This window comes from Staurois parvus, unplaced genomic scaffold, assembly GCF_062004578.1.
Source record: "Staurois parvus isolate SC_StPar_1 unplaced genomic scaffold, SC_StPar_1.0 ptg000394l, whole genome shotgun sequence".
NCBI classification, from domain to species: domain Eukaryota; kingdom Metazoa; phylum Chordata; class Amphibia; order Anura; family Ranidae; genus Staurois; species Staurois parvus.
Window position 1 is genome coordinate 320226 of NW_028318190.1, and position 26518 is coordinate 346743.

General features: G+C 39.7%; 1 protein-coding gene and 1 long non-coding RNA gene across 2 annotated transcripts; both read left to right on the forward strand.

Annotated features, from left to right (window-relative positions):
• The first annotated feature begins 4145 nt into the window (after positions 1 to 4145).
• Positions 4146 to 9153, forward strand: LOC149455378 (uncharacterized). Its single transcript, XR_016314061.1, has 3 exons — positions 4146 to 4279; positions 5897 to 5977; positions 8775 to 9153. It is a non-coding gene; the product is annotated as an uncharacterized LOC149455378 (long non-coding RNA).
• Positions 9154 to 14564: 5411 nt separating this feature from the next.
• On the forward strand, positions 14565 to 25815 carry LOC149455379 (uncharacterized). Its single transcript, XM_089686216.1, has 5 exons — positions 14565 to 15284; positions 18334 to 19759; positions 20276 to 20369; positions 20486 to 20545; positions 23984 to 25815. Exons 1-4 carry the CDS (start codon positions 14708 to 14710, stop codon positions 20516 to 20518), a joined length of 2130 nt encoding a protein of 709 aa, XP_089542342.1. The 5' UTR covers positions 14565 to 14707; the 3' UTR covers positions 20519 to 20545; positions 23984 to 25815.
• Positions 25816 to 26518: the final 703 nt, after the last annotated feature.

Here is a 26518-nt window from a genome sequence, read left to right on the forward strand (position 1 = left end):
TTTAAATTTACCATTACTTTTCTGGAGTATTATATTCTGTATGAGCATTGAAAAATCATTCTCTTTTAAATGAAAGGGAAGCAATCCAAATTTAGCTGCAGAGCGCAGGCATATTTCAAGAATGCCTCAAAATCTCTGTGACTATAGGTGCTCACCACTCCTTGCATAGCTCCCAACTGTCCTCATTTGGAGGGACTGTTCCTCTTTTGAAACCAAATACATCTGTTCCTCAGTCTTCCTTAGTTGTCCCTCTTTTTGGTATCATGTGTACACCTCTACACGAAATATACAATTTTACTACCAAAGTATTATGCTGCATTAAACGTTTTAAGCAGTCTCTATATTACTACTTGTTTTATTTAGAAAAGTCAATATAAATGAGAAATAGAGGTAAAAAAGCACTTGTGTGGTGTAGCCAATCATTTTCTGCATTTTTTGTCTTTGCAGTTCCTGTAATCAGGGCGTGTCCTTTGCCTACATATTGTGTGCTAAAATGTGTCCCTCTGTATCATTTCAGAATGTTGAACTCCAGGCAGGTAATCATTAATAAAGTATTAATCCTTAAACTGTTAACACATCCTAACATCTAAACCCAGTTATGCAACGTTGACATGTGTTAGTAAAACCGGACTAGTAATGAGTTGAATCTGACCAAACTTTGGCTTTTAGGACATTCAACAGGAATTGCTCTAGTGAATCTCCCATGATGCATTGCTGAAACCATCATTGCCCAAAGTCTTGCACCTAACATCTAAAATTTTAAACCAACAATGTTGCAGCCAAAATGTAGGCAGGCCTTCCCCTTTAATGTTCAACCACTCCCATCTTGAGGTGTGTTCTCCTCTTTAGCCCAACCTTTTATATAGTGAGAGGTGGAGCTAATCAGTAGTTGGTCAGCAGAAGGAACAGCACAATGAAGTAATAGGAGGAAGCATTTCCCCCCTGAGGGTGGGAAACGTAAGACCTGAAGACTAAGGAGGAACCATGTGAATTCTGGTTGTGCTCCATGAGCCCTAGTATGAACCACAGAAATTCACAGGGCTCTGCTTGAGAGGTGTTATGACTATATGGTGTTTTATGAACTTTGATTAGGGGGGGTGGAGTGAAGTGGTCTCATGCTTGCATCCATGCATTTGATGGAATGAATCTGTGTGGTCTTGGGCAGACACAAATTACAGAGAGTGCTCTGGATAGCCCTGTTTATAGATGAAGCCCCCAGCTGCAGGGTTCAGCCCAGTGAATCAGCATTGGGAGATCTAACTATACACACACCAGGGAAGGACTGACCATTTGGAAACTCGGGCACTGCCCGAGGGCCCGGGGTCAGTAGGGGACCCCATGAGATGCCCCTGGTTCCTTTTTCATAGGCTTTTTTGAGTTTGGGCAAGGACACAGGGGCCCCATAATCCCCTATTGCCCGGGGGCCCCATGAGTTGTCAGTCCGCCCCTGACACACACCCTTTGTCAGTGTGCTTGGAGCTAAGTGATGGACAGCTGACAATACTTTTAAGGAGAGAGAGTTGTATAGTGTAGTGTACTATTACTACTGGTGTGTGTGGTGTATTTTTGTTTTTCTTCAATAGTAGTTAATTTTCAATTTTTCAGTAAAGTGCTATGAAACCTGAAAGCAAACATTTATTATATTGCAACATAACGATTCTGAGATGTGATGGCTATATTCTTTTCTTTTTTTAGGTTTTCTTTGCTTTATTTTTATCTGTGTATTTTTTTTTTCAAAAGAGCAAGCTCTCCTGCAAATGTAAGAGTTAGAGCATTGAGGCAAACCATTTATCACTAACAGGGGTACTTACAACGATACACTTTTAATTATCAACATAAATCCTTTATCCCAAAAGGAACAAAACTGTTTTTGCTACTGTTAGTGTAACTGCGTTGTGAACTGAGTGTGACTTCAATTTGATAGTGCATCTAAATCCACTAGTACATCTTAGGGCTCGTCCACACTTGACTTTTTTCTAACTCTTGCCAAATGCCCCTATAGCATTTGGCAGGTGTTAGACAGGTGTTTGGGAAGCATTTTTAAGGCTCCTCAAATGCTCCCCAAACTCCCTATGCGTGTTTTAGTGGAATTCGATAGGCATTTGCCAAGAGTTAAAACCACACCACAAGCGCCTATAATGAAGTTTAATGGTATTAACGCTCCACAAACACCTCACAACCGCCTCGCAAACGACCCGTAAATGCCTGCCAGGTGTTTGAGGAGTGTCACCATAGACTTGAATGGGAGGCTTTAACTCCTCCTGACTTGACATGAGGCGTCAATTTTGCTGCGATGCTAACGCTTCAGTGTGAACAGCATTGTGTGCTGCCATGTGTATAATTTTCATAGGCATTTGAGGAGCGTTAAAAATGCTTCCCAAATGCCTGTTTAACGCCTGCTAGCAAAGCTAGTGTGAACCTTGCCTAACACTCCTCTCTTTCCCTAGACTGACAATGCTGCTGTTCAAACTTGTCCATGTGTTCCTTTATCCAGAGTGGATGCACTCTAATTCAGGTTTATTACTGGCCAGATAACCAGGTGAAAACAGAGAGGAATAAGCCTAAAATAATCAAACCATTGAATTGTCTCTTCCTGATTCACTAAAATTCCTTTGGGGTGGTGCTCTAGTTCTAAAGGTGATGGGTGGGGTTTGTTGGCTACAGTGAGGGAAGCAGCATGGGACGCTCTAAAGAGAAAGTAGGCGCTAGTGGAGTCCACATTAGGCGCTAATGAGGCACAGGGAGGCAATAATCTAGGAACTAAAGGTGAGGAAGTTAGGAGTTAATTTGGCACCAGACATTCACTTTCATTGTATCTGGTAAACCCCACCCACCACCCTTAGAATAAGAGAGCTAGACTCAGGGAAGAATATAAGCAAGGATTCTATATTGCAGCCTCCTGATAGGCTATCTCTGCCTGGCAAGGCTGAAGAGACCGGCCAGAGTATCAGGCTCTACCCTCTCCACCACTAGGTGTGCTGTGCGGTTGGGTATGTGCTGAGTAGTGAGGTGCTGCAGGGTGAACCGACCATTTGTCAACAGAAGCTCACAATAGAAGACATACCGACCACCCACCTCTCTCTCACCCCCCTCTTTCACTCCCCATTTCATCCACCCCTCTCTCTCTCATCACCTCTCTTTCACCCCCCTCTCTTTTCACCATCCCCCTTACCCCCCTCTCTCACACCTCTTCTCTCTCTCACCTCCATCTCTCTCACACCCTTCTCTCTCTCTCTCTCACCCCCTCTCTCTCTCACCTCCCTCCCTCTCTCAGCCCCCCCCCCCCCATTTCTCTCACCCCCTCTCTAATTTAATTACATTTTTTTAATAATAAAATTGCATGTATTTTTATTTTATCGATTTCCATAAAAAGACCCACCAAAGTCCTCATTTGGCCCATAATGCCCTTAATCTGGACAAGGTCACAGCAGCTCCTGCATTCTGGATATGCAAAACCCTATACTCGCCACTTCTACACAGTGAGTGCCCTACCAGGGATCTACTAACTTTAGCAATGGTGGATCACAGGCACAAGGAAGCTGGGACAAAAGAGCTTGATAACATGCACTCTGTCGATGGCCTTCAGGAAACCCAGAATATGCCCATGCTGTTCCTTCAGAACTGTGTGACATAGAAAGTGACTCCTACATGCATGCGCTGAAGTGACGTCATCGTGGCTCTGCCATTCAAGCCACCCGAGCTCGCAAACCTAAAAGAAAGACCAAGTGAAGATGGAAGCCCTGTCAGCGGTGACAGAATGCCCTTGGAGGGCTTCGCTTTAAGGTAAGTTTCACATAATGTGCTAGTATAAGATGCATACTAGCACATTATGCTTTTATCTTGGAAGGGAAAACTTTTTTTTTTATTAGAGTTTATTACATCTTTAACTCGAAAATATTTGTTATCCATTAACAATGTGTTCATTTTTTCACCCCTACATTCCAAACCATGCAGTACTTTCTCACATCTAGCAAAAATTCCAGCTCTATTCTATTGAATATGCAAATTACTAAAACAGCCATCAGCTATCTCCAAAATAGAACACTGAGCAGTAGTTTAAAAGAATGTTAAGATACTCTTAGAAGAATGCTAAGTCACCAGTAAGTAATAATTTCATGTGCCTTATTTAGAAGACATAACACCAGAGGCTTCATCAAACACCCACGTGAGGCAAGATACATACCACACCTTCCTTGATGAGTTCAGGTTACCTTTAAAAGCCCTGAGAACAATCCTGTGAGTTAGACTAAACTTCACTATACTAATATAACAGGACAAGGTAAGATCTGTGAATGGATGCTGGTCCTTTTTATATGAAGCATGTGCTTGATCATGATTTTTTTAATAGAATATTCCTTATGTACATATTTGCAAGACTGTTCACGTAACGTTTAGTAAGGATGTTCCTTTCTAGGAAAATTAATTAGTATGTAAAATATAATATTCAAGTTGATAAAATGCATTCTGAAATGTTCCTCTTGCGTAAATTCCTGTTCTTTGTTAATATTTACTGTATAAGGTGTAAGAACATAATATGTTGGCATTGTATAGATACTAGACAATGGTAATAAGTATAATAATATTGGTCCTCAGTAACAAAACTTTAATACATACCCACACATATAAAGCAGTGCTTCACAGAATATTTTGAAATACATAGATTAGCCTCTGGCTAAGAAGGAGCTTACAGTGTAGTGTCATTTGCACACTTTTCCAGGCACATGCAAACTCTGGGGTCTGTTGGGTTGGACACCAGTAAACTTAATGGTGTATTTTTAGGAGGGAACTGGAGCATTAGGTGAAAGCTTATGCAAGCATGGCAAGAACATGCAAACTGCATGCACATAGCTTCCCTTGCGGTATTTAAATACCTTGGGGAAATACTGTTATTTATTTAGCAAGTGTGGTATTCTAGGTATAACTACTAGGTATAACATACAATTTTGAGGACAAGCTTTCGGGGAGTGTCCCCTTCTTCAAGGTCCAAGCAGTACTCACTTGGACCTTGAAGAAGGGGACACTCCCTGAAAGCTTGTCCTCAAAATTGTAAGTTAGTGCAAATAAAAAAGTATCACCGACAGTACTGAATTGTTTCTGTCGCAAGTGAACTAATACGGCTACAATCACCTCAGGTATAACTACAAAAGATATAAAGTTTAAAATATTAATTTAACTGTTACAAGCAACACAATCATTAAGACATTTCAGTTTAAATATAAACCTGCAACCTTATTGGTCCTAGTGACTAGAAGAAAGGTATTGTAAATATTATATATTATATATGGGGGTGATCCAATAGTCCATAGTTGCGCACAAAAAATAAAACCACGGGATCATGAAAAAATGTTATATATCGTTGGAAACTCCCTTAACTTCAATGCACTTATGCAATTTTCTAATTATGCTGAAGCTTTTTGATACCATTTAGGAAACATTTTCCTCTTGACCCTCAAACCACTCCACAACAACCTTTATTACTTTATCATCACTTTAAAAACTCCTTCCTTGCAAGTAAATCTTTCAATCTTTGGAAGAGGCAGTAGCACTAGGAACAACCAAAGGCATACAAAGTATTGTCCTAATGAAAGAGAATTGATTGTTTCCTGCAAATAAGCTACAAACAGAAGACACTTGAAACTTTTCAGGTACATATTAAAAACAACACAATACAATATTACTTATTTACACCACCCTTATCAAATCACACTCTTTCCAAGTTCTATGCACTATGGACTTTTGGATTACCCATCATACTTTCTGAAAACATGTTCAGCACAACAGGGGTAGCATCTTCTTCACTAAAAATTTGCTATAAAGTTTAACTTTGAAAGCTCAACTTAAAAATGACATACAGATAATGTTATTCAAATTTCATTCTCTTCTACACATTGAACAGAATCTAATAGGGACAATATGAAGTTTAGTCTCGGACTAGTGATCCTTGCCTTCTGCATCAAGCAGAGTTTTTCTGAAACACGTATGTACATTTACGTTCTTTGTTCTGTTACTTTTTTATAATAGCACTTGCCACATGTATTGCCCTTACCCCAGTTCTATTTAGGTTGTACTAAACTACAATAATTGCCTTGTCTTTATCTTTTGACTGTTTGTTCAAGGACTGTTTTCCATATATTTTCTTAGATTCTTTGTAAGGGGTCACGGGGGAAAATAAGGCTTTGTGTAGTTTTTACAAAACATGTATCTCTTCTTAAAATTATTCATATTGCACAGCTATATACATTTTACTATTTTGCCTGTAAACATACAGCACTGCACATAGAATTTCTGAGGAATTAATTGTATCTGCATACCATCCATTATCCATTCAAACAAGCCTTTAACAACATTTGAAGTAAGGCTGAAAAAAACATTTCCTAGAATATTTTTTAACACTGAGCAATTGTTGACAATACAAGACTTCAATATACTAAAAAAGACAGAGCTTTTTGGATAGAGATATGGCATTTTTAATATGTATTGCAGTAATATGGGCAAACTGATACACCATGATCATTTAAATTGCTTAAATTACATCTACAGTTACATTTTTAAATTCATTTTGGATAGAGTAGAAATTTGTTAAAACCCTTGTAATTTTTTTTTGACACTTTGTCATATTCATGGTATTTCCATTCAGACATTAGGTAAAAAAGAGGAAATCTATCCAAAGTGAGGTAAATTCCCTAATTGATAGCTGTCATCAGAAGAAGAGTCTCACTGGTAGATTTCCCCAATCCTGTAATGTTGACAACTCAAAATTTGAATTTTCCTCACTTTCAGTCCTAGTGACAATGGTCCCCCAGTACAAAAAATTGAGTAAATCTCCCAAGCAGGGGCACAGTCAGCAATAACAACCAAACCCCTCACCACTCTATCCAAGGAAAAAAAAAAAGCTTTGGCTCTAGATAAACGCTAATCCTGGGTCAGATACATACATGGATTAATCTGAAATCGCCAACTGCACTAATTAGAATCACAGCCAATATGTGAGTCTGCCTCACATCTTACCATTTTTTCTATGAGATAGCATGTGGCAGACCTATTCACTTTTCTTTTTTTTAAGAGATGTTTATGTAGTTTTTAACAAAAGTTACAAAAGATCCATAGGCAACCAAGAGCCCCAATAATGGAGCGACAGAATAAGTTGTACACAGAAAGAACCAACAAAATTTTAGGGCTGTGGAGAGCTATTCACTTTTCTTTACCTTGAAGACTGATACACAGGGCACAAGTAAAAGGGTGCAGCATTCATTTTCCAGGGCTACACAGGTACCTCTTTATAGCTTATTGTAATAGCGTCTTTTAATCAACCAACTCCTAAATACATATATGAATCTGAAGTTGCGAAATATAATCCATTGGGTTGTGGGTCATTTTTCCTTGCAAAATTGGTTTAGGAGATAACTTTGAGTACACCGTGCATTTGATGTGTTAGCAAAGTTGGCTCCCAATCCACCACATTTCATGCAGTTATTCCTCTTCCCTATTATAATTTTTAGCTAGAGTTAACAGAATTTTTACAAAACCCCTCCAGCAACTGGTACATAAATCTGTGTGACTCAGATCACTTTGAAATTATAGCCAAATAATAAATGTCCTGCATATCTTTATTGTGGTATTTAGGAATTATATGACACGATGAATTTGTTAACATCATGTGCTAAATAATAATAAATGTCAAATAACTTTTAAAGGTGTGCTGAAGCATCTTGGAGGTTTCCATTTATTATGTACATTATATTTGTTATTATATACAGTATATTTGATCAAATTCTGTCAGGATGATTTTTTGGTTAATTTTATAGTGAAAGTAATCTGATTAATGTAAATAGAATTCCATTCTATCCAAGGAACTGCCAGTCCCACTTCAAGAATAAAAGAAATATAACTTTATAATTTGGGGACATTCAACCTAAAGTTATAGATGTGCTTGATTAAGGTGGACAAAAAAGCCTTGTATTTTTCCAGTGTTGACATGGTTCTTTACTGTCATTTGTATTATTTTGTAAGGGTTTTCCTAAAATTTCAAGTTATGAATTTACAATCACAAAAATGAAATTAAAAAGTAGAGTAAAAAAAAAAAACCTTAAAAACATGTATTAAACACAAGGATAACTTACTGTAAAAAGGAAGGCCAGCTGAATGAGATTACTTACTACAGAATAAACCATGACCTTGGTGAATGAAAACCTTCACTTAATGCTCCACACATGTCATTTATTTGGTGAATACGGGTGTAACTTGTAACATGTTACTAAAAATGAACTTATCCTTTAAAGTATACAATGCATCATAATGCAAGGCCTGATTAATCATAAGACCTTGACCACATTAAAAACGTAAAAAACATATAGTGAAAATGTTTAAAAATGTACTCACCTTACACCCCCAGTTTCTGCCCATGGTGCATAGGTGAGGTACTATTTCATTTTTAAAAAGTTATAATTGCTAGTGCTACTTTTTTCACAAAAAGACACATTGTATTGCTTCAAAAAATTTACACTGAGTGCCAATTAAAAGAAAAGATTGCACTGAGTGTGCTATTAACCCCTTCCACCTCAAACAAAATTCACATTGTGTATGCTATTTCTTTTTACTTTTTAAATAACCCACATTGAAGAGAAATAATTTGCAGGCAATATAAACATTTTTCGATTAAATAGGATTCACCATTTTTGTCATGTTCCCTTAAAATATTATTTAAAGAAATACCATGTGCATTGTTTTATTTTTCAAATTTACTCATTTGTTTTTCTCTTTTCTTTTTTTTTCAGCCTTCTCTTCAGGTAAGTTCAGCATGTTCAGTCTATTAAAAGGCAATCTGTTGTTTCTGGTCAAGATGTTACAGCTATTGACATTGGATAAATGGATTGGATTTTAAATTAGAAATTTAGTATAGTAACATATACAGTAGGAGATGGGGAATCCACATTGCAGGAAAATTATGTGTTACTTGTCTACTACAGAAATATTTTATTTTTCATTGTGGTACCAGTATGAGACTGTCTGAAAAATTTAATTTGTTATATTACAATATTGACTGTGTTAGTAACAATTTAGTACTAACATGACAAGTTAAAGAGACCCTATTAGTGTGGTAAAAAAATAAATATGCAGCACCCCGTGAAATAACCAGCTTAAAGCATATCCAGACTGACCATTTGGAAACTCAGGCACTGCCCAAGGGCCCGGGGTCAGTAGGGGGCCCCATGAGATGCCCCTGGTACCTTTTTCATAGGCTTTTTTGAGTTTGGGCAAGGACACAGGGGCCCCATGATCCCCTATTGCCCAGGGGCCCCATGAGTTGTCAGGCCACCCCTGAGCATATCTAAACAAAAAAAAGGTAAAATATTGCAGCTCAAAAGTGCTTATATGAGGTGATTGTTAGTTTTCTTTTTTCAGACCTTTTCTCTTTTATTTTCACCTGCAATCCTGTGAATAGCATACTTGTCTCAATAGCTATGCTCCCTTCCATTGCATTTGTAAAGGGAGTCAAGGTTGGCACCCAGACTGGGTTTCAAACATTTTTGCCTTTTTCCATCTCCATTACATGGGGGCTAGGGTGATTAGTAGTTTACAGAGGGAAAATAGGTTTTGTTTATGCTTCCAGTTCAGCTCATAGGATGTGACTATATTTTTTGTACTTGCTGAAAATATTTATGGCCTGAAAAAGACACAAATGCAGCTACTGCATACAAGGACTTGTACGCCACAATATATTACAATTTTGTTCTTGGGTTTAGTTATCCTTTAAGCCTTTTGCTGGAAGAGCTGTTTGTGCATTTTTTTCATATGCTAAAATATACATACTGTAGGCCTGAAGATTGTTTAAACCCCAAAATATTTATTTTCTGAAAACAGAAACCCTGATAGCAGGTACAAATTTATGCACTTGATATTAGTGTAACAGTATATCAAACACATATTTTTATTAAAAAATACACTGAAGCTAATTTTAGTGCCGCCAATGCAGTATATCATTTTTGGTAAAATAGAAATGATGAGGTTGAATGGCGTGCACTTGTGAAATGGCAACAAATTTTAGTACCCAAAATTGTCCATAGGCAATGCTTTAGAAGCCTTTACAATTTTTTTGTCACTGTGGGTCTGATTTTCTAAAAACTGGAGAGTGCAAAATCTGGTGCAGCTGTGCATGGAAGCTTCTAATTTCAGCTTGTGCATTTAAGCTTTGACAAATAAAAACTGGAAGATGAATGGTTTCTGTATAGAGCTGCACCAGAGTTTGCACTCTCCAGTTTTAGTAAATCACTCCTTGTGTGTTAATTTTTTTACTCAGATTTGTTGCTATTACATAGGGGCTGACAAGCCATCTATATAATAGCATAAAGGACAAGACAGATCCTCTTCAATGACCCCTGTTTGCTGGGGCTACATGGCCATGGAAATTGCACAAAGGAAATACAACACTTTCCTGGAGATGTACAGCCCCCAGAACAGGGGCAGACGGACAACTCATGGGGCCCCCAGGCAATAGGGGATCCTGGGCCCCTGTGTCCTTGCCCAAACTCAAAAAAGCCTATGAAAAAGGTACCAGGGGCATCTCATGGGGCCCCCTACTGACCCCGGGCCCTCGGGCAGTGCCTGAGTTTCCAAATGGTCAGTCCGCCCCTGCCCCAGAATCACTTACATCAGAAAGCGGACACTCAGCTTTCCAAATCTGCACACATGATATTGGCAGCAAGAGGGTTTATAATTACCTTTTTGGTAGGTGGTCTGTTAAATCTTCACTTTCTAGGAGATTTCCAGCAACCCTACTATCTGACATGTCAGGCATGGTATGTCTAATAGTTTTCCTCACTGGGCACTGTGGTCGCTCCCACCATCTATTCCATTACAGTGAGGAAAAAGCTATCCAGCACTGCAGAAGTGTCAGATACCAGCAGCACCTACAATGGTGAATATTGAGCAACATTTTTCAAAGGGTGCTGCATGCTTGATTTTTTAATGCAGTGACAGGACAAAAATACGATGCTAAGGCAGCTTAATGTCACTGCAGATTGTTCTGTTATTTAGGGATTGATTTACTAAAGGAGTAGAGAATTTTCACTTTGGAAAGTTAAAATCATCCTCATACAATATGTCCAAGCAAAAATCCAGTATTTTTTTAATTTAACAAAAAAGGGTCTATGTATAAAAAGATTGCTTTGCAAGTGTCTCATTATTTGCGCAAGGGTAATTAATAATATCCATAACGTTTTTAATATCTGTGTACAGTAATGTCAGTTTCCTTTTGTTGCCTTTCCCTGGGTAAATTTAACATTCTCTAATTATTCAAATCTAAGAGAAAATAGCCATAAGAAAATTTGATTATAAGAGTGAAAGAAAATTCACCAACAGAAAAAATAGGCTTGCACTATAGCCTAATAACATAAAAACATTTGACCAGAAGGGAAAATAATAAGAGGGAGACCTCTGCACTGTGTACAGTCTATGGAGATTCTAGTGTGAACAGCTGAACTAATGGGTATTTGGCCGAGTGAACCTCCAGCTGTACCTCTTCTAAATATTTCACTTCACACTCTGGGATCCTAGCTGTTATGGAGTCAGCACCCACTGGCATCCTAATAACCAGTGACTCTTCCTTGCCTAGCACATTCAGTTGTCAGCTGGGGATTCCTAACAATAAAAAAGTGTGCCCCTTCAAAAATCCATTTGGGATTATACAAGCATGCAAACTGACTGGCCAGGAAAGGTGCACCCCCCTCCCCCCCAAACCATACCAGGTCACATGCCCTCAACATGGAGGCTATCATGTAGATGAGGACAACCTAGCCCTGGTTGTTTGGTTCTGAGTGCAGGGTGCTTATTGAAATATGGAAGTCTCCTCTAAAAAAGGGGGGGGGGCCCACATACCACCCCTTCAAGCGAATGAGTAAAGTGTCAATAGTGCAACTACTCTCTAAAAAGAAAAAAATAGATGGCGATACACAAGTGACAGGTTTGGATGTGTGGCAAATGGCAGTTTTTTTCTTTTGGCAGGTCAGTGGCCATTGGTCATTGTGATTGACATGGATCTGCATTGTTGGATTACATGGTTGACAGTGCAATTACATTGTGGGACTTTTTTTAAAATAAAGGACTTGTCAAAAACTGTGTATGTGTGTGATTAGTACTAGTTACCCCTTACTCATTCACATGGGGGAGTTGGTATCAGGTAAACCCCTTATTCAAGAAGAGACTTGCTAATTCTAAATCCTAAAGACCCCTACCCATAGACCCCCACAACCACTGGGCTACAGTTGCTGGGAAGTGGCTCTTATCCTCATCAACAAGGGGAAAAGATGCTTGACAGGGAAGTCCCCCCTAGGAAGGAACCTCCCTATGTTGAGGACATGTGGCCTGGTATAGTTCAGGAGGGGATGGACCAATGCTTGTCCCCCTAGCTGCCTGCCTAATGTGCTGTGGGAATGAGTCACTGGTTGTTAGGAAGCTGGCGAGTGCTGACTCCCTAACAATCAGGTGCTTTGAGCAGGAATCTGTGACATTTCGCAGTTGGAGTAACAGTGCTACTAAATGTTTAACTTCACACTGCAGCTGGAGGTTTGCTCAACCTGACACCCATTTGTTCGGCTATTTGCACAAGAATCTCCATAGACTGTGTACCCAGTGCCAGGGGCGGACTGACAACTCATGGGGCCCCTGGGCAATAAGGGATCATGGGGCCCCTGTGTCCTTGCCCAAACTCAAAAAAGCCTATGAAAAAGGTACCAGGGTCATCCCATGGGGCCCCCTACTGACCCCGGGCCCTCGGGCAGTGCCTGAGTTTCCAAATGGTCAGTCCGCCCCTGCCCAGTGCAGGTCTCCTTCATATTATTTCCCCTTCTTGTCAAATGTTCTTAACCTATACTGTTAGGTTATTTTCTCTATTTAGTATTCTTATAGCTCTTTTCTGTTATGTTCGAATAATTGAAGAATGTTACATTCTTCTGCTGAAAAGCAACAAATTGGAACTGGCATTACACACATAAAAGACATTACAGGTATATTTTATTTTTTTCTGCTTGAACTGTGAGACCTTCACAAAATGGGCTTTTTAAAAACAACCCCATAATGTTGTATTCAAAGTGAAGATAACGTCACATTTTTCAATAAGCTAAGTAACCATTCAAGTTGCAAAGGGCATACACCCTACATTTTTAGTAAATCAACCACATAGAGAGGATCTTGATTTGAGAGTTAACACAGAATATTAACAGAAGACTAGACAAAATTAGCTTTTGATTAGAAGACTGGGAATTGTTTATCAGAGTGACTGTAAAATAACAATAGAAATGAGACAATATTGCCACATGGCAGCCCATTACATTACATCTTTTTACACAGCCTCAAAATATTATCCTTGCTTGAATGGACAACAGAAACTGTCTTTATTACAGACAGTGATTAGCTGACATTTAAATGCAAGAAAAATCTAAACTTTTCCACATGTATTTATTATTTGCTTTTTTTATGTTGTGGACATTCCAGAAAACAGTGATTGAGCAGCATTTTTTACAAATTTTTCATCAACTTTGGGAGTTCTGACAACCCTGGTCTGAAGGTTACTGGTTACTGGAAACATACAAAATTGACCAGAGGCCTCTCACCACTGGTGCTGGGTACAGGTCCTCCATTGAGCAGTCCACTTCTGGGAGGGTTAAGTGAGAGTTCACAACACTCTGGGGCTCCTCTCTTAAACCTGCCCCATCTCCCTCAATGAAGTTTGCAGTCCATGTCCCTGGTAGGCCGTTGTGAATCTCTCTCAGTTCAGATGGCGGGGCCTCTGTATTCAGCACTTCAGCAGGCAGGACTCTCTCTCTCTATAGAGCATGGCTGTCTCTCTTGGCTGTAGTTTCACAGCACAGTTCCTCTGCTTACACCACACAGCAGGCAGCTGAAATACACCTCTGACCCCGTTGATCTCTTTGGAGCCTAGTGGGAACATAGATAGCCCTTGTGAGCTGTAGGAGGCCGGCTCTTGGTCCTGGCAAATAGAACCCTCCTTTCCCCAGCACACGCAGCTTTCATGCTTTTTGTCCCTTCTCAAATGTGAACTCTCCTCATAGACAATCTATTGGTAAGGGCTAAAATCCAGCCCCAGAGAGGCAGCCAGGCCCAGTCCTCCCCCAGTCTCCACAAAAATTGCCACCACCCCTCCTGTGCTACAGACACTTCTTCCTCTCTTCTGGTACTGTTAAGCAGAACTAAAGTTCAAGGAAGCTGGTGAGGCTACATGAGGAATACTTCAATGTGCAATGATGTGGGCTTAATGTGGGTACAAAAGTTTTTCTTTTTTACCTAGAAATTATGCTGGTAACAGCATTGTCAGGCTGATGTGGGAGCCCCTTCTGTTGGCCATTGAACTGCCTATTAGGTCTGCAGGAGATGTGATGCCAAACAAACTGAAAACGGATTTTGGTTTATATACACTACATTTTTTGCTGTGATGCATTATTTTTCATCATATGTTTTATTCATCTACTGCGATATAAAAATCTATTTCACTGGCTTTACAAATAAGGATCTAAAGTATATAAAAATCTGCAATACAGTAAATGTTTTTTAATATGGTATATCCTTTTTTTTCTTTACAGCTGCCACAGACTGCAGATATTGCAATAGTAATGCACATTGCGCACAAGTGGATGATTATGTGAAATGCACATGCAAAGCAACATATGTTGGAAATGGCTTTAACTGTACTCCCATGGTGTATTGTAATGAAACCTGCTGCCAACCAGGATACACCTGGCGTAAACAGAGCAAAACATGTGTGGATATTGATGAATGCCAAGCCAATACCTACATATGTGCCACATCACGTAATTGCTTTAATAGGAAAGGCATCTACCTGTGTACTTACAATGCAAATGTTGCTTGCCCTACCCTTCCTTGTGCTGCTGGACTAGACTGTGTAAGTAATAATGGTATTTCACAATGTGTTGATCCATGTAGTTCTTACACAACCTTAAATGCAACCAACAGACTGTACACAATTAATACCATTGGGATAGTCCAGACTGACCGCTATAACTATGGGTGGTTTAAATATACAGATGGTTTCAGAATGAGGGAATTAAGTGCTGGATACTGGAAATGTGGATCTCTTGAACCTTTTTCTCTTGGAGTGCTGCATACAAGTATTTCACAGAACATAACAACGGTTCCTCTTCTGGTTAACTCAAAAACCCCAACCCAGGGCCCAAACATTCAAGCAAAAGAATGCAATGGATACTATGTTTACAAGTTTACGGGGAGCTTGCAGACTTCGGTCTTTTGTACAGGTGAGTGGTTTGTTCTAAAAAATGTTTCCAAAATAGTGTGGGTTAGTGCTTCAGCATCTAATACTTGCACAAAAAGACATAATTAAGTAGTAATTAAAGTGTTAGTTCACCCAGCATTTGATAGAAACTGATGTCATTTACATTTCTTAAAACCCTAGAGCATCTCAGAATACATCAGCTATTTCCCCTAACACATTCATTTGTCCTCCTCAAAGGTTTCTAGCAATACTGTATTTTATGGAGAGTCTGGGAACAAGATACCCTGTTTCTTTGGTTAAGGCTAATCAATATGTGTTTAATATGAGAAGATGAAAGACAGATTTGGAAGCCAGAATGAGGACATTTCTTTACAATGATCCTTTACTTATGCAGGGCATAGCAGCAGATTCACTTGTTTGTCACGACGCCAAGCTGCACATGCCTATATTTCCTTTGTTTGCTGAGAGCGAATGGAAATATCTGTTACTTCCAAATATGGGAAGCATATGACTCAGTCTTCTTCCTCTCACAAGACAGCGCATGTGCTTGACCACTCAGGCATTCAGCATTTGCAGGACAAGAGTCTCAGACCTGTGAAAGGTCCAAGTCATACCTTGGAGCTTACATTATGAGTCCTTCCTTATTTCAAGTGGCCAAGCGGAGTAGCTGGAGTAGAGGAGGAAGAGGGGTTGCTAAATGGATGCAACCAGGGAGAAAGGAAGTTATTTGCAAGCAAATCTGTTGCCATGACCTACATAGGCAAAGCAATGACTTACTTTAATAAGTTAGAAAGTAAAGAGTTCCACCGACCGTAACATAAACTTTGGATATAAGTTGTTGCATGTTCTCAGTCTCTAAAGTACATAAGCTAAAGCAATATGTAGGCTACAATTGTCATTAGATTAGCCAAGCAATTAGGATTTTCTGGATAGTAAACAACTACAGCCTTCTTACTACAAGTTCCCTCAGCCCGGGTTGACACATGTGCAGTGCAATTTTCAGGTTAGTTTTCAGTACGAATTTCCAAATGAGTTGTTCAGTGGTTCAGCTGCGATGTAGATACAGTTCTAATGCGAATTGGCAGGTCAGGTTCTAACACAAATTTCAGGAGCGGGTGGCTGCTGGCGTCCAACATAATAGCTGGTTGTTAAGGAGTGGGCCAGCAAGCCATTCGCCATGTCCTTAACAACTGAAGACTCCCCGCTGAGTGCTGAATGTAAACAAAATAATTGCCGGCAATAAAACTTGACAAAGAAAACTGTGTAGGGGTCCCTCCAATCCTTACCAGGCCCTTCAGGTCTGGAATGCATTTTAAGGGGAACCCTGCTCCAAATTGTTTTTAAAAATGACATGCCCCCCCAAAATCCATACCATTTTGGAGTTCCCCTCAAAATCCATACCAGACCCAAATGTAAAACAAATGCATGGGGATCCCCCATAATCCACGCCAGACCCATATGTGAGCATGCCCACGCCCACCCCATGTAAATGAATATGGGGTACTTTGTACACGTACTCATACGACAAAAAAGAGTCAAAAATGAATATTACACAGAGACAGTTTTTGACAAGTCTCTGAAGTAAATCCAGTGTCTATTACGATGACCACCACCACTGCCAACCGAAAAAAAAAGAGCTCTGGACCCGACACTGGCTGCTGCCATGTGACAGCTCCTCCGCCTCCTGCTGCTAAATAAACAAAGTGGTGGGGTCACCTAATGATGTCACCAGGTGACCCCCCACCCCCTTGTGACATCATCAGGTAGGCCCACCCCTTAGTTTAATTAGCAGCAGGAGGTGGTGGAGCTGCCAGATGGTAGGAGCCAGCATCAGGTACAGAGCTCTTTTCTTTTTTTGGTCGGCGGTGGCAGCGTTCATCATGATTGCTGCAGGTTTTTACTTTGGGGGACATTGTTTTTTTTAATAAAGGACTTGTTAAAAACTATCTCAAAATTTTTTTTATTTTTGACACTATTTTTGTTGCATGAGTAGAAGTACAATGTATCCCATACTCTTTCACATAGGGAAGGGGGCTGGGATCTGGGGGCCTGCTTGTTAAAGAGGGCTTCCTGATTCTGATAAGCCCTCACCTGCAGACCCCCACAACTACTGCCAAGGGTTGTGTGGAAGAGGCCCTTGTCCTCATCAACATGGACACAAGGTGCTTTGGAGGGGGGGAGCCCCCTATCCTAGAGTAGCAACCTATGCTGAGGGCATGTGGCCTGGTATGTTTCAGAAGGGGGGGTGCTTACCCCCCCTTTCTTAGCCTGCCAGGCTGCATTCTCAGATAAGGGCCTGGTATGGATTGGGTGCCCACACAGTTTTTGTTTACATTCAGCTATCAGCGGGGAACCATGCTGTGACAGCTAATGAGTCATTGGTTGTTAAGGACATGGTGACCGGCTTGCCCGCCCACTCCTTAACAACCAGCTATAACACAGGAGAGGACGGGAGAAGCAAGAGGAGGGAAACTGAAAAAAAACAGCTGGATTGTCTAAAATCGTGTTCACTACTGATGACATGTGTGATTTAGAAGCGTTCCTACACAAGTCAATGAGCCTGTAATTTGCACTGGACCTGCATCACACTGCTCAAAAATCGGACAGGACTCTTTTTCAATTCGCACTGCGAGTGCACTGCATATATGTGAATGGTCACAATAGAAAACAATGTTATTTTACATGTCATGTGAATCAACATGTTCTAAAATACATCTGAATTTGCACATGTGTGAACTCAGGCTCAAAGGGAAATTTTATGAAAAAATTATTGGGACTGCCATTGCTGGCCCTCTTTTTAAGATGCTAGTTTTCCTTGACTTCTTTGATTTACTGACCACAAAACAAGTATGTTGTCAATTAATGTTAGAATTCCTGATTTTTATACCTGCTTCATATCAGAGACCCTGTGAAACTAAAACACCAGAATGACAGCCAGATAACTAACATTCTTAAAGGAGATACTATACTTAGAGCTAATTAGTAGAATCTGCTTATTGAGTGAAGCCAAATTGCAAGTATTTACTGCATTGCTTATGTTAAACAAGTAAACATTCTTTTTTCTGTTTCAGAACCAGTGCCTGTTATAACAACCACAACAACAACCACAACAACAACTTTGCCAACTCCAACTACTGACACATCATCCTCAACAATAGCAACAATTTTACCTACCAGAGCTACCACTCCCACATCTTACATTCCAATCACCACTCCCACATCATCCCCTACATCTCATGTAACACAAGCAGGCAGTTCTGATGAAATCAGTGCTACTGTTATTGAAACAACAACAGCAACACCAATTTTACCTACTGCACCCCCCACTCTCATGCCACTCCCCACAATTTTAACTTCAAGCACAACTGCCATTTCTTACTATGATATAGAAACACCCACTCCAACCACAAATACTCCAAATATTGACATAACAACTGAATATCCGGAAGCTGATACTCCTAATAGTGCCATGAAAACTACAAATTTGGAACCTGGCACAGCTCCTGTCCCTGGCACTGATATTAGTACTGGAGAAACACCCATCTCACCCCAAAACAGTACTCCTAATAGTGCCATGAAAACTACAAATTTGGAACCTGGCACAGCTCCTGTCCCTGGCACTGAGATTAGTCCTGGAGAAACACCCATCTCACCCCAAAGAAGTACTCCTAATAGTGCCATGAAAACTACAAATTTGGAACCTGGCACAGCTCCTGTCCCTGGCACTAATATTAGTCCTGGAGAAACACCCATCTTACCCAAAATAAGTACTCCTAATAGTGCCATGAAAACTACAAATTTGGAACCTGGCACAGCTCCTGTCCCTGGCACTGATATTAGTACTGGAGAAACACCCATCTCACCCCAAAACAGTACTCCTAATAGTGCCATGAAAACTACAAATTTGGAACCTGGCACAGCTCCTGTCCCTGGCACTGAGATTAGTCCTGGAGAAACACCCATCTCACCCCAAAGAAGTACTCCTAATAGTGCCATGAAAACTACAAATTTGGAACCTGGCACCGCTCCTGTCCCTGGCACTAATATTAGTCCTGGAGAAACACCCATCTTACCCAAAATAAGTACAATTTTAGAACCTGGCATAACTTCTGTCACTGACATTGATACTAATCCTCCTGAAGAAACAACCATCTCACCCCAAAGAAGTACTCCTAATAGTGACATAAATACCGCCCCTACATCACCTGATACACCTATAAAACCTGATACAACCCATTCTACTGACACACACACAGTGCCCCCCCCTACTGTCCCTCAAAATATCAAACTAACAATATCTATCTTTAGCAACTCCGAGCTTACCAACCTTCTATACATTCCGCTTTATAATTCCTCTAGCAATACACCTCTTCATGTGGTTCTGGAAGCAGAAGACGATCAATCGAGAAAGCATGTTATATTGGTTAATACCTGGTTTGTGTTTAGAAATGACAAATCGGAAGACCAAACTTTCTTCAACAACTATAAACCCAAAAGGTAGGTCGCATACTGCAACATTATATACTGAGGTAGAGGCATGAGTCATATATGGATCACAAAAGAAGTAAATCATTAGCATAGTATTAAAGATAGAATTGGGATGGAACCAACTTGATGCCATCGAATTAAGACTGAAAATTTTAGTGATTTTGTTAGATTTTGAAGAATTTTTACAAATTTGCTTAACACTAGTAAAACGGTTAAACTACTTACAATAACATTTTTCAGTAGTGCATAGTTGCCTCTCTTCAAGATATCAGTGAGAGGAGATGTGCTATGAATACAATGAGGGCAATAATCAGAGATTACTGCTATTCAAATTATGCACATTACAAATAAAGTATGTTCACAAAGAAAACGCTACTTTGGAGTATTTTATAAGATTGAGCTGCTTTGCTTCCCTGGCTGCCATTAGTCCATAGTCATATTAATTTTTCTTGACCTTTAAATAAAATGTTGGTTTCATCTGTACAAGGATATTACAGTTTACCTTTATTCTGTTCCTATTGACAGCCATCTGCTGAAGAATGAAGAGTGTTACCAAGAAGTTTCTCCGCCTGTCAGGGCATTTACAAAGTCAAATAATGATAGAGCTTGTCAGACCAAGGCAAGTAAATCAGGGCTGTATGAGACAGAACTGCACTGTCATTTTAATGACAATAATATTCTATTTTATTCACCTTAAGAAGATTCCTATGTGTGCCCTTTTTATATGTTTTTCAGTGTGAAGACTGCAATCAACAGATCGTTCGTTAAGCAACTATTGCACACATGGCTTTACAAGTAAGTTCCATCATCTTCATTAGAGCTCCTGCAAAAACTCACAATCTAACAGTGAGATAGAAAGAAAGAAAGAAAGAAAGAAAGAAAGAAAGAAAGAAAGAAAGAAAGAAAGAGAGAGAGAGAGAGAGAGAGAAAGAAAGAGAGTAAGAAAGAAAGATCCGAAAATCTGGACGGTAACATTTTGGGGCTGATTTGATAAATAGACTGTGCACTCTGCAAAAGCAGTTGCTTCAGAGCTTAGTAAATGAGATGAAGCTTTACTTTACAAAGAATACCCAATCACATGCAAGGTATATAAAAGCAACAGCATTTTGTATTTGCACCTGATTGGATAATGGAAGTCAGCAGAGCTTGCCTTTATTTACTAGGGAGCAGTCACTCTGGAGCAATTTCACTTGCAGAGTGCACAGTTTATTTGCCTTTAGTAAATCAGCTTCTTAAAGTCAACAGTATGGGCTTTATTTACTAAAACTGGTTCACTCAGAATCCTGTGCACTTCTGCATAGAAACCAATCAGCTTTCAGGTTTTATTGCTAAAGCTTAAAGCGGTGTTCCACTCCACCTATCAAAAAATAAAAGTCAGTAGCTACAAAAACTGTAGCTGCTGACTTTTAAAAAACAGCCACTTACCTGTCCCTCGGTCCCATGGTGTGTCCCCTGCAACTCGTTTCACCGGCTGTCCTGGATTCCAGGAGGCTGGCATCTTCACTATTGGCACCCGGCTGTGATAGCTTGAGGCTTCACAGCCGGGTACCCACTGCGCATGTGCGAGTAGCGCTGCGCTTAGTGAATGGTCCTGTAGTCTTCTGGAACCTTTCATGTGTCCCAAAAGACTACAGGGAGGGAGGGAGAGAGGACACCTTCTGTTTCCAATTGCCTAGGCAATCGGACCGGAAGTGGGAGCGGGCACCTGTCAAATTCGGGTACCCGCTCCCCCCCGCTCCCCAAAGGTGCCAATCCTTAATGGGGAGTGGGGGAGCAGTCCTTAAAGCGGAACTTCCTGTTTTGGGTGGAGCTCCGCTTTAAGCTGAACAAGCTGAGCTTAGAGGCTGATTGGCTACCATGCACAGGTGAACTAGATTCTAAGTGAACCAGCTTTAGAAAATAAACCCCTATGTGCCTTATTAAACGTTGGAGAAGGGAGCAGCGGTGAAAATAACATTTTAGACCATATTATATACTGTTGTTAAATGGTAATTTTTTAATTTAAAACATAAAAATGTGAAGGGTTGAAGATTGCCAAAAGTCACTGCAGATATAAAAGACACAAATTAATGCCTTTGTGTGAGCTGAATATGCCAGAAAAAAACTGTTTTGTTATTTTAATGTTTAATAGGTTATTCATTTTTAGCTTTTGGCTAGAGATCTGCTTTAAAGGCGAAGAGATTTTTGTGTACTTATCATTCTCATTGCCTTTCCCCCAGCATTTTTTACATGAAATACTGCATCCATTGAGCATCCCTCATAAAGTTCCCAGTTCCATACCTGGCCCCTCTGCATGTAAGACCTGAGCTCCATTCACTTCCATGGAAAGCTCAGGCAGCTTATAATTCTATTCATAGGCTTTCAATATCAATGAATAAAGTTTAGGCTTAAAGTAGAACTATAGCCAAAACATTTTTTCATTTAGGATAGAGTAAGAGAGGGTTTAGGGTTATAACCCCTGTCAGATTTTTTTCGTCAACTGTGTCTCATTGGGCAGATTTCCCTTCATGTCCTTTCTTATAGCCAATACAAGTGAGAGGAAATCCCTGCAAATTAGGTGAATCCCTTGGTGTCCTCCAGGTCACCAGAAAATCTTAGAATAGTCTCTATTCTAAGATTTTCTCGCTATTAGTTTTCTGGACAACCCAAATAATGGGACTTTTTTTACTTCAATAATGGTAAATAGGACCAATAGAGAAGGTGAATCTCCCCAACGGGGGGCACAGACAGCAGTGAAAACCTAATAGATCTTTTTATGCCTCTCCATTCCATCCAAAACAAAAAAAAATTACTTAGTTATACTATAACGCTAAAAAAATACCTACAACTTTAGTCACATTACCTGTAATGAAGTATGTGCCTGGCTGTACAGGTACTTGAATCCCAGATCAACTTTTTTGAGATGTGAGGAAATGAGGTACAGGGCTGGCAAAATTATAGGCTTTCAATAACAACGAATTAAAGAAATACTAGATAACAAACATGTCTATAATTACCTATTGTGTGCATTGTTTTTGCACAGAGCAGCCTGGATTCTCCTCTTCTCGGTCCCCCGCAAGCTTGCCTGGCTGCTCCTTCCTGTCGGGTGCCCCCACAGCAAGCAGCTTGCTATGGGGTCACCCACTGCTCTGTGTGTCCATTCACACACAGAGCTTCGGCTTTGCCCCACCCCCTCTCTCTCATTGGCTGACTGGTTGTGATTGACAGCCTGCTTGCTGTCTCAGCCAATGAGAAGGCAGGGACCCAGTACAGCCATGGCTGTCGTGCACATCACTGGATCTTTATCGGGCTCAGGTAAGTATTGAGGGGGCTGGGGGCACTGCTGCACACAGAAGGTTTTTTACCTTCATGCATAGAATGCATGAAGGCAAAAAAGCTTAAGCCTTTACAACCGCTTTAAGTTCAGGCTTCATTATACTGTATGTAGGGTTGGTACAGGGCAGACTACACAGCACAGAATGCAAGAAAGCTGCATGTCCAATAAGGACTACCTATCAAAAACTACTGGAAGAGAGCAGTCTGAAATTGCTGGTTTAAACTAACCACAAAACTCAGCCTTTACCATTTAACCTAACTCCAAAATCTAAAGCATAGTTTAAAAGTTAGGGTTAGGTTAAGTGTTAAGGATTCATTTTTAGGATTTGGTTCAAGGACAACTATCACACTATCACAATTAACAGCAGTTAGTACTTTTAACACTTTTTTTTGTTTTAAATACCGTAGAGTATTAGACCCTTTTCCATCTTTTCATTGCAGTCCATGCCCCCCAGTAAGGAGATTCATCTGTCAGTTTGTTCCATTGATAATTGTCACCATGATAAAAAGAGAAGAGGAATACAAAAATGTTACGTTTTCATCATAGCAATAGGCAAGAGAAATTCCCCCAAGAGGGACAGATGGGAATTTTAATTATTTTAGAGATTTGCATGTGAACATCCATGGCTCAGATCACATTATTGTTGACAGGGAGAGGGGACATTTATGAACGAAGAGACCACTAGGGCTCTTCTGTTGTTAAAAACCCTTCTTGTCAGCAAATTTCAAATATCGTTACTTTACTACCGCTCAAAATCTCTTGGACAGGAAGTAAATAGACATTTCTCCTTCTGGACGCAGTAAAAGATAACGTTTGGGGAGTTTTAACCCTTCCCACTCTATCTTAAAAAAAAAAGAAGTAAACTTAACCATTTAGTATTAGTATTGTGATCAAACATTGCCTCTTTATTCCTCCAGATCCTCAAGATGATCTTTCTATGACCCATTAGGAATATAAACTCTTACAGATTCAATGGACGAGCTTCCAGCAAAGTAAAATTAGTATGATAAATAAAATCTTGCTGTAACACCTGCTTTGGGACTTTTTGCATTAAGATAAAGTACTGATATGATTTAATTCATGTTATACATTGATGTAACTTGTATATCATTTATTTTATTATTTATACCCAGTTGAATCTGTATTTCCTTGATTTCTATTTAATGACATTAATATTACTTGTGATTGTTCAGTTTATTTACCTTGTAATTCTACGGGCTATAGATGGATCAAAATGCAGTCAGTCAAGCAGGGACCAGCCGATTTTTCTATCCATCTATGGAGGTTCCCTTTTGTCATAAGTCGATCTAATGACTGACTTCTGTCAAACGGGAATGTTGGAAAATTTTCATTCACTATCAGAATACAATAGCACAGCGGGTGAGGATTCCTCCTTCTACTTTGCTTGTGTGGATGGGGAATCCATTGTTTTTGGGGGTTTTTTTATCATCCCGCTGGCTGAGAAAAAAAAATGTGGCCATGTAATGAGCTATGTGCATAGAAATGTGCTTAACGGCTTCCTGTCTGACCTATAGTAGAAGTACTGCTACAGGGCGGCACAGGTGTGCAAAATCATGTGATTTTGCATATCCGAGTAGGGAACGTAGGGAACGTCCTACCTGCGCCGCCATTTGCAGCTTCGACTGTCATTCACCGGGTCCCGGCCGGTGATTACTCGCCGGCACACAGTGATTGCCGAGCAAAAATAGTTCTTTCTCCTGTTAGCTCCTGCACACTGCTTTGCATGGCTGTGCAAAGCAGTGTGCACACACAGCTCCACAGTAAAACACACACAGCACACAGTTAACCCTTTGATCGCCCATCATGTTAACCCTTTCCTGCCCAGTGCCATTAGTACAGTGTCAGTGCTTTTTATTAGCACTGATCACTGTATTGGTGTCACTGGGGATGTCAGTGACACCAAGTCAGTTCCCCCCAGTGTCAGAATGCCTTCCGCAGTCCCACAGTCCTGCTATAAGTTGCTGATCGCTACCATTACTAGTAAAAATTTTAAAAAAATCCCAGTATATATACCGCCATTTGTAAACACTATAACTTTTAAGTAAACCAATTAATTTACATGTATTTGGTTTTGTTTTAGCAAAGACATGCAGTAGAATACATTTTGGTCTAAATTTATGACAAAATTTAACTTTTAAAATTTTTTTACTGGACATGTTTAATAGCAAAAGTCAAAAATATTGTTTTTTTTCTCAAAATTGTCGGTCTATTTTTTTTTAATAGCATAACAAAAAATGCACAGGCAATAAAATACCACCAAAAGAAAGCTCTATTCATGGGGAAAAAATGACGTATATTTCATTTGGGTGCAGCATTGCGTGACCGCGCAATTGTCAGTTAAAGTAATGCAGCACTTTGATGCAAAAAATGGCCTGGTCAGGAAGGGATCCTCTGGAGGGCAAAATGTATAAAAATTCTGGGGAACACACTGCATTTGCCCAAGGCTTCTTTTTTTTTTACCAAAACATACCTGTATGACCTCTGACTGCTTAAAATGACAATACAATAAAGGTAATAGAGGTTGCAGAATTGAAATCCAGCACTGTCCATCATATATATTTGGGGTTCTTATTTTTAATCATTTGCTTGCTTATATATGCGAACATGATTTTATGGATACTGTACACTGTTTTACAAGCCCTTATATATCAAAATCAGATTAATGAAAACGTTGGTATCTGCATATAACTGTGAGGTTTTGTAAAAAAAATAAAGCTCTTTATAATTAGATTTGACTCTCGTTTATATTTTAAAACAATTCATCAATATTGCCACCATACTTTACACTGAATATTATCTACAGACCAAAATCTTAGGCAGAGCATGAGAATGTCTCTATTTTCGTCTTTAATCTTAAAGTGAAACCTTTTTTAAGAGACCTTTCTAGAATTGGAATACGTTTTAGCAGTTAGATAAATCTTGGATTCACTAAGTAGAATGTAGCATCAGGAACTGGACTTGCTCTGTCTGATCAGTAACAGCTTTGGTCAGGAATGGTCTTTAGGAACTGAACGGCAGTCCTAAAATGTTACCACAGTAAAACTTTTCTTTAAGAATCTTGCTAACTGCCAAATCATCTGGTGTGGATACAGATTTGTTTCACCCCAAAGTGGGTTTAGTTGTATAGAAAAAAGCAATATCCAAAGGAAGAACTTTATACACTCCTTAGTCTTGCATCATTAATTAAATTAAGGTGGATCTAATCAACATACAAAATTTAAATTGATACGAAACCCAAAAGCAAAAATGTATGAAGTTGCACCTTACTAATCCTTAGATGTGGTGTTGCCTTTGTTTTATTCTTTATTTAGACTTTTTTTCCCTTTATTACATCTGATTATTCAGACAATAACACACTTCCTGTCGTAGGGCATCTGCGTTCTGGATAAAGTAGAAAAGCAGACACCTTTGGACAGAAATAAAATAAATTA